This window comes from Fragaria vesca, linkage group LG5 (genome assembly GCF_000184155.1).
Source record: "Fragaria vesca subsp. vesca linkage group LG5, FraVesHawaii_1.0, whole genome shotgun sequence".
NCBI lineage: Eukaryota > Viridiplantae > Streptophyta > Magnoliopsida > Rosales > Rosaceae > Fragaria > Fragaria vesca.
Window position 1 is genome coordinate 21,127,876 of NC_020495.1, and position 8,683 is coordinate 21,136,558.

General features: G+C 52.1%; 2 protein-coding genes across 2 annotated transcripts; both read right to left on the bottom strand.

Annotated features, from left to right (window-relative positions):
• Positions 1 to 6,219: 6,219 nt before the first annotated feature.
• Positions 6,220 to 6,864, bottom strand: LOC101298522. The gene has a single exon (XM_004301622.1). The coding sequence runs from the start codon at positions 6,862 to 6,864 to the stop codon at positions 6,220 to 6,222; it is 645 nt and encodes a 214-aa protein (XP_004301670.1).
• A 42-nt stretch (positions 6,865 to 6,906) lies between these two features.
• LOC101298804 lies at positions 6,907 to 8,388 on the bottom strand. Its single transcript, XM_004301623.1, has 2 exons — positions 8,209 to 8,388; positions 6,907 to 8,091 (listed from the first exon to the last, which is right to left on the bottom strand). The coding sequence occupies exons 1-2, from the start codon at positions 8,386 to 8,388 to the stop codon at positions 6,907 to 6,909; spliced, it is 1,365 nt and encodes a 454-aa protein (XP_004301671.1).
• Positions 8,389 to 8,683: the final 295 nt, after the last annotated feature.

Genomic DNA, 8,683 nt, shown 5'->3' on the forward strand with positions numbered 1-8,683 from the left:
TTGCATTCAACAAGGAGTCTATTTGCATGCGAAGTATAAGGCGGGGCGAGATGCTTGCAGGCGGGGCGAGATGCTCGCCAGGAAATAAGAAGAGAATTCGCGTGAAAGAAGGAAAAGAGGCGGACCCCGCCTGGAATGCAAAACAATGAGGCGAGCTCGAGATACATGCGAGCTGGAAGGACTTCACGTTTAGACATGTTTAATTGCAAAGGGGGTTATCCAAGTTGACCGGTCAACTGTTTAATTGCTTGGTGGAGGAGGCTTCCCTAGAAGTCCATACATATGCGGAGCAGAGACTTCGCCTAGGAGTCCTGGACATGAAGGATTATCCTATTTATATACATATAGATGAGTATATATCTGCATATATCACTTTGCTATTAGTGCATGGAGGGAAGTAATCAAGTGAGGATGCAACCATCCTAAGCTATGTGTGATCCATTCATACGTCCGTGAGAAGAATGTATTCTAAACCAACTCTATTACCTCCAAGAAGAGCAACGACAAAGAGTTGATAAGGACTGCCTACGACGCAATCTCAACGTTGAAGACTCCTACAAGTCTTTGACATGCTTTGGGCCAATACCTGTGGCCCTAAGTAATTCTATATAAAGGAGTTCGAGCAAACACAAAAAACACAACAAACAATACAACAACTCAACTCTACAAAATACAATACAATTCTCGACCTAGTCGAGCCTCAGACGCTCCCCGGAGCTTTCCTTTCGTTTCCCCGTAAGCTCTCCGGAGCTTTCTCTTTCTTTTTTCCTCTCCTTCCCAATTGAAGCTCTGCTCGATCCGACGTCGAGTATCGATATTGTGACGCTCAGGCGGACTACTGTAAGTCCTTGCCCAGTACGCAAGGCGAATCTGAAGAACCCTGTAGTGGAGTTGGTGCTCTCTCCATCCTCAGTCGCTTGATTAGAAGCAGAAGGCTAAGCGCACCCCGCTACTACAACCACTACATTCCGCGTCCGCGCGGTGGCACGCCCGCAACAACTAAAAGAGACTTTGCATGCCCAGACTTACTGGTGTGGCCAAACCAGTAGGATCGAGCAGAGCTTCAATTGGGAAGGAGAGGAAAAAGAAAGAGAAAGCTCCGGAGAGCATACGGGGAAACGAAAGGAAAGCTCCGGGGAGCGTCTGAGGTTCGACTAGGTCGAGAATTGTATTGTATTTTGTAGAGTTGAGTTGTTGTATTGTTTGTTGTGTCAAGCTCCCTTATATAGCGACCCGCAAGCAATTCGCAGAGACCTAGTCACAACCCATTCGGACTCAGCAATTAGAATTCCACAAGGATACGACCAGCTCGCGAGCCGCGCGATCCGTGTAACACGTGTCCAGAACAGACCTCGCCTAGGTCTCGCTCACCGCCCCGCATCATCTCACTGTAGCGTCGTACGCGAACTCGAACACTAAGCGATCCTATCTCTTGGAGTACTACAGTCCATTTCCAACTCTACCTCGCCATGCACTGTAGAATCCTACACGAACTGGAACAAAGGATCCCGCGAGGACATCGAATCCCGCAGGGTATCGGAATCCTTGCAAAACTCCAGCTCGCGTGTAGCCAGACTTCGCCACCCTTCATGGGCTTCGCATTAAAAAAGGGCCACAGGTATTGGCCCAAATGTTATCTAAAACGTACCCCGAGTCTTAGACCAAAAATACCCACTGGGCTCAAACATTGCCCCCTAGGCCTTGAGCTTAATCTATTTCGCAACGGATAAGCGAAAAGGCCTAAATGAGCCATTTACGGGAATTCGCAATTCAAAAAGGTGCTGACGTTTCGGCATCATCGCCTCCCTTCATCATTGCGACTGTTTGAAATTTGAAACGTGCTGACGTTTTGGTCGTCATCGCGTCTCCTCATTACGGCTACTGATTGAAAAGACGTTACGGTCCGTCTCCTTTATAAACCTCGATGAGGGTCCCCACATCTCACCATCGTTTTCCAACCAAACTTTTCCCTTTCTTTTGCAACTAACAGAACTTCACCACCGGACTCACTCCGCCCAGAAACAATGGCTCCCAAACCAACTGCTAACGATCCAAACCTTAACCTCACGGCGGCGAGCTCTTGGTCGACCGGCCTCGCTCACCGTTTTGCCAACAACCCTCCTCAAGGAACACCCATCTATTTCCTTGAAATAGGGGCAGCCCTGCTCGGTCCGACCCCTTCGCAACCTCTGTCCGCCGCTGATCTGAACCACTATACCGCCTCCGTGCGCCGACCAATCCTTGCCCAGCGTCGCGAACCGGGAAACTTCGCCTCCTGGTTTCACCAAGCCCGCTCTCATACAAATATCCGGGTTGGGGAATGGCCCAGCGTCACCGCGGAGGACCGGGCATTGTACACGGCTCGCCTCCAGACCGACCAAGCGATCTGGGAAGCAACCGGCATCAATGAAGCCATTGTCTTGAGCTTCTCACTGCCTCCTCATGCTGATCGAGCACCCATTGCTGCCGCGGCCTGCTTATGGAACAGTGCCACCAACACTTTCGATTTTCCTTTCGGGCAAATGGGCATCTCTCTGCTGGACATCCTCACCATCACCGAGCTGCCGATTCATGCAAAGCCATACGCGCCAGGCGACTTTGCATCGACCGAGTTTACGCACTCCTGCAACTTGGAGGCCCGCCGCACCCTGAAAGGCTCGTATGGAGTATGGAGGAAGTTCTACATCGGCCATGCAGAAGAACACGAAGGAGGTATCGCTTTCCTTGAGTACTGGCTTGATAAATTCATATTCTGTGGCAGTGCTCACAAACCTACAGGGAAATGGACAAAGCTGGCCGAGGCACTCTACAATGGAATCGAAGTAGGGCTAGGGCAGCCCGTGCTGGGCGCGCTCTACCCGACCCTGCACATGCTGTCCCTAAGACCCTTCCATCTCTCTGCTGGCCCTTTGTGGATCCTGGATTTATGTACGCAGCTGTACTTCCCGCTCTTCCGGCGAGCCCCGCAGGAATTCCTGCCCGAGGACCAACTGCTTGGCTTCGCGGTGTGCAGGAACGCTGCGAACCGGACTCCCCTGTCCTTCTTCGCCAGCCTCTCCATCTTGTACAACCAACTCGAACCGCCTCCCACCATAAACATGATGGTTCGCCGGCGCCACCCTGAAGTCTTATCGACGGGCTTCTTCCCGCGCTCTGATTCGGACTCAGATGCCAAGACCGTCTTCATGAGAGCATCCTCATGCTGCGACCTTCAGCTCGCCGAGGATGAACAAGGCTTTGAGCTATATGCCCCCAACCACTTCGCCAAACAACTCGGCTTCTTTCAAGGGATCCCCTATCCACTCTTCCATTCGGTGAACAAGTACACCTCCTAGAGGAAGATTGGCGAGTCCGACCGGGTCACCCCGCTGCCGAACATTTTCCCTCTCACTCCTGACTTGCTCGAGATCGAGCCTTCACTGGGCGTTGACCCCGCCTATCTCTCTTGGTGGCGATCCTTGTCCGACAACCGTTGGGGGTTCCCAGATGATGCTGCCTTTGCTGCCATCTTTTATCCCCTATACGATACTTTGGGCGAGTCAAACCGCGTCATTCTTGATGTCCAGCGCGACCATGAAGAGAGCGGTTCAAAGGCTGCGACAGGGTTTAGGCCTGCGCTTCCACCAGTTCCCGCTACCCATCGCTCGACCGGGATCGTCAATCGAGAACGCGATCCCGCACCCGAGGTAAACCACCAACTATGTAAATTCCATACCGCCTTTACCACTTCAACAAAATGCTTCCTCCTAACTGTCCTGTCTACCTTTACAGTCTGCACCCCGTCAGAGATCGGTCAGAAGACCTGAGGGTGCCGGAGACAAAGGGAAAGCACCTGCTCAAGAGGAGCCCGCGGCGGACCATGACGGTGAGACTGCTCCCGTTATTCCCTGGCCAACAAGCGGCGAAAGCTCGCGGAAGCGCCCTGTCGAGGACGAAGAAGAGCTGCTAGAGGATGAACGATATCGGCAAGAGCACGCTTTGGTAAGCGACCTTTCTTCGAACCAAACTCATTAAAGTCAACAAACGATTTGCTAACTTTGTATTTGACAGGTTCGCCGCCGCATCCGACCTCGCCTCGCTGTCATTGAAGGAGCAACAGCGATAGTTGAAGTCCCAACCCCGGAACCAATCGTCGGAGATCAAACCATGGTTACCGAGGAAGTCGCCGTGCGACCCCCTTCTCCAACCGACGCTTTAGGCGAAACTGGCCCGCCTCCAGAGCCTACCTCGGCTCCTGCTCAAGATGAAAATCTCGGCCAGACCACCCGGCTTTCTGATTTTGCTGCCCCCTTGGCGGTTCCGCCAAAGGACCTTCAACTGGTGCTTGAGCCCTCTCCTTTGCAACCAGACTCAGCGGCCCAGACCACCGAAGAACCGACAGTCCCTACTCGGTCTGAGGTCCCACCGCCCGTTCCAGAGATTGAGACAGTTGTAGAGGTTGAACCAACCACTCCGGCCCCAACGAGAACATCCGGCGAGGCGGCTTCTTCTTTGGCTACCCAGACCGCTCGTCTTCGGGCCCGGATTACCCCGCCTGCCGATCCAGAGCCCATTCGCCTAGCCCGGGCTTTCTTTCACGGGCTACTGCGCCAAGGTCCCGACATGAACGTATTCGACTTGGTGAGGTGCGCCCGCGAGGTCCATGAAGCTCTGATTCGGCACCTCGCTGGGAGCAATCCTGCTCTAGACCATGCGTTGGAACTCACCGACGCTGTCGAGCTGCAGGCTTGCCGAGTTCAAGATGTCGGTGCCCAGTCGGCTGCTCACGATAAAATCCGCCAAGCCTTAGACAATCAGATAGCAGCCCTTTTAGCCGAGCTTGATGACGCTGAAATCCCTGAGGCATCGTCAGAGAACACATGCACTGTCTATGCTCGGCAAGTGGAGGCCCTGGAGGCTCAGATAGCGGAGATACAAGCTCAGCTTGCTCAAGCTCGTCAGAACTTGGCCCGAGCTGAAGAGGCAGAAACCCGTGTGCAGGCCGCGGAAGAGACCCAGGAAGCTTTGAACTCGGCTGCTGCTGCTGCCGACGAAGCCCAAGCCCAGGCGGATGTTGAAGAGTTGGCCTTAGAAGGCCTTCTCATAGATTTGTATAGGGCTTCTAGGCGGGTTTAGGCCCGATCAGCGCTTTGCCCCCTTTGTATGAACCTTTATAATAATATTATTATTAAATCAAATCTTTCTCGCTCTTGTCAACTCTTGTGTAAGAACTGCCTTCCCAGGAAAAAATCTTCTTCCAAGATTTGGTGGGAGTTTCCAATGCAACTACTCGCTTGGAACGCGGGTAGTCATTATGGAACAATGCGTCCGACCTTATCTCCAAAGCTCAAATCTCGGAGCAAATTGCTACATGGAGGACATCTGTTGAAAGGAAAATCACCTTTTTCGCCTATAAAAAGAAACGCTTGGCCGGGGCGAAGTACCAGTTAAGTCTTTGCCCCCTTGCCATGGGCTCTTATACCCTTCTGTACATCCTCTTGTCCCTGCTTAAAGCAAAGCCCCCACCTCACATTTTCACTCTTCGTTCTTTCTGATTCTGAAAATCTACTCTCAAGTCGGGAGTGATTCTGAAAATCTACTCTCAGGTCAAGCCTTTGTTTGGACAAACTAATGGTTGGGTACCTTCTGCCTTGCACCGATTGTTCTGTCCAAACGTGAGGCTCTCGAGGCTCCGCATCCGCTTGCGCTTCAGGTTCTGGTCAGTGCCCTTCAAGCACCTTCCAAGCATGACCGGTAACATGAGGGACCCTGGTCCAGTGGACCTCTAGCTTCCCAACAATTTGTCTTAGGTCCGGGCTGATGTCAAGGCTCGTGCTGGTCTAAAGAAGCAGGACGTTTGCCAACTTTAAACGAAAGATGCGGCGGCAGTCTCTTTTTCAACCCTGCAAGATATGCGGGTTGAGGCTTCCAATATCTGCAGATCTATGCCTTTGTTTGTAAACATAGTCTAATTTCACCCTTTCTGTCAATGTAGTTGCTTCGGCCGCAAAGCCGATGTTCGAAACTTGTATTGAAACAACGCCAAAAAGGGCAAAATAAATGAATTTATTGTTTTTTAGGGCCTCTGGAATAGGTCCCAATCTTGTACTGGCATTTGCGTTTAGACTTTGCACGTTTACAGAAAATGAAGAAAAATAGAGTTATCCTTATTTAGGACCTCTGGAATAGGCCCCAATCTTATACTGGCTTTTTTAGGCTAGTATGTTAAAACGTACTCTATCAGTCTTCTATCCCGGGTTGCCCCCTAGTGTTAGGCGGCGGAGCGAGAACGCGATGGCGCGTAGCACTATTGACAGTGGCGACGGGGCCTGGGGGAGGTGGAGGATCCTCGCGTTCCCAAACTCCTGCAATATGGCGCTTGAGGAAACGGCCATAAATAGGGTTACGATGAATGGTACCGTCTAAGTCGCGCAGGTGGTATGCCCCCTTGGGAAGTATACGATGAATAATAAAGGGGCCTTCCCATCGAGCGGACCACTTGCCCCGACCGTCGGTTTTTTCCCCAAGTGGGAGTACCGCGCGCCACACTTTCTGGCCCTCAGCATAGCTCCGTCCGCGTGTGACCTTATCATACGAACGTGCGATGCGTTGTTTCTCGAGGACGAGATTGTTGAAAGCGGTGACACGGTGCTCGTCAAGATCTTCAAGCTCTTGCCACATGACTTGGACGTTATCCTCGCCAAGTAGTTGATGCTGTTCCTGAACGCGGAGTGAAGCGATATTGATCTCAAGGGGAAGGACGACATCATGACCGTACATGAGAGCGTACGGGGTGGTATCCGTCGGGCCGCGCTTTGAAGTGCGGTAAGCCCACAAGGTGTGGTAGAGTTCCTCATGCCAGACACGCGGGTTCAACTCCAACATCTTGCGGAGGATGCCAAGGATGACCTTATTATTAGCCTCCGCCTAGCCGTTGGACTGTGCATAATATGGCGTAGAGTGGAGAAGCTTGATTCCGTAGTCGTTTAAGTACTTAACAACTGAATCAGCCATGAAAGCTGCCCCCCTGTCCGTAACGATGCACTCCGGGATACCAAAGCGGGAGATGATATTACGGAAAATAAAGTTGCGAACCGAGTTGGCGGAGGCAACCTTGAGTGGTTCGGTCTCGACCCATTTGGTAAAGAAATCGGTGGCGATGATAATGAACTTATGCTGCTCAGAAGAATGGGGATGAATGATGCCAACGAAATCTATCGCCCAACCGCGACCCGGCCAAGGTTTAATGATAGGTTGTAACGGGATGTTGGGAATGTGTTGCACTGGTCCGTGAGCCTGGCAGTCTTGGCAACCTCTGGCGAAGGCAATACAGTCTTTCAGAATGGTTGGCCAGTAGTACCCATGACGACGGATCAACCATCGCATTTTTGGCCCAGCTTGGTGCGAGCCGCAAACCCCACAATGGACTTCACGCAGGATACGTTTAGCTTCGTTCCCATACACGCAGCGGAAATCATTTCCGTCTTCCCCACGCAGCCGGAGTTCGCCATTGCGTAAAACAAAGTTTAAGGTGAGGAAACGTATTTTCCTGGAGTGAGCGACGTCATTGGGGTTCTGGAGGTAGGCGATAAATGGTAGCCGCCAATCCTCGTCGATAGGGTCCAAAGCCGCAACTTCGGGGGTGTCGGCCTGAAATTGCCCCCTAGCGATGAAAGAGGGAAGCGTACGGCGTTCGACTTTGAGCAAACGTTCGCGCACGCCGTCGCGCAGGCTGAGACCGGACGCTACTTGGGCGAGCTCATTGGCGGCGAAATTGAACTCGCGTGGTATGTGCTCGATGTAGACGTTGTCAAATCGATCCAACACCTCAAATGCCTTGCGCAGGTATGGCTCAATTGACGAGCTTAAGCACTTAAACTTTTCCACCAGCTGGTTAACGAGCAACAAAGAATCGTCAAAGATCTGAACCTCGCGGACTCCTAAATCCAACAAAATCTCTAGGCTGATGATCAGCGCCTCGTACTCAGCCTGGTTGTTGGTGCATTTGAAATCGAGCTGGAACGAGTAAGAGAAGCGATCTCCAGCGGGATTAGCTATGGCTATCCCAGCTCCGGCTGCGGTATCAGTTCGTGAACCATCAAAGTATAGGGTCTATGGAGCGAGTGCCACAGCAGCGAATTCCAACTCGAGAAACGCCGTGAGCTCTGAGGGTGGGTGATGAGCGAGAAACTCTGTTATTGCCTGTCCTTTTACGGCCTTTTACGGAACATATTGCAACGAGAATTCGGACATGGCTAAGATCCACTTGTCGATGCGTCCCCGCAAGATAGGGCGAGAGAGCATGTATTTGACCAGGTCGGATTGAGCGATCACAACCGTGGTAAAGGCAAGCATGTAATGGCGCAGCTTGCACCCTGCAAAATATAGGGCAAGACACAACTTCTCCATAGGTGAGTATCGTGTCTCACACTCAGTTAACACCCTGCTAAGGTAATAGACAGCGTGTTCTACCCCGTTCACATCATCTTGGGCCAGGAGTCCGCCGATGGACAAGTCGGCAGTGACGATATAAAGTTTAAGCGGGGTACCGTCGCGAGGTGGGATCAGGACTGGTGGGTTCGTAAGGTAGTCCTTGATTCGATCGAAGGCCTGTTGATGTTGTGGTTCCCAGACGAACTCGGTTGCCCCCTGGAGCTTGAGGAAGGGTGAAAAAGGCTGGACCTTCCCTGCCGCGTTGGATATG

Excerpts from the sequence above, each read along its gene's own strand:
- LOC101298522 (XM_004301622.1), bottom strand. The coding sequence starts at position 6,864 with ATGTTGGAGTTGAACCCGCGTGTCTGGCATGAGGAACTCTACCACACC.
- LOC101298804 (XM_004301623.1), bottom strand. The coding sequence starts at position 8,388 with ATGGAGAAGTTGTGTCTTGCCCTATATTTTGCAGGGTGCAAGCTGCGC. Across the intron at positions 8,092-8,208 it reads CCGAATTCTCGTTGCAATAT|ACCCTATACTTTGATGGTTC; the intron begins GTTCCGTAAAAG and ends CTCGCTCCATAG.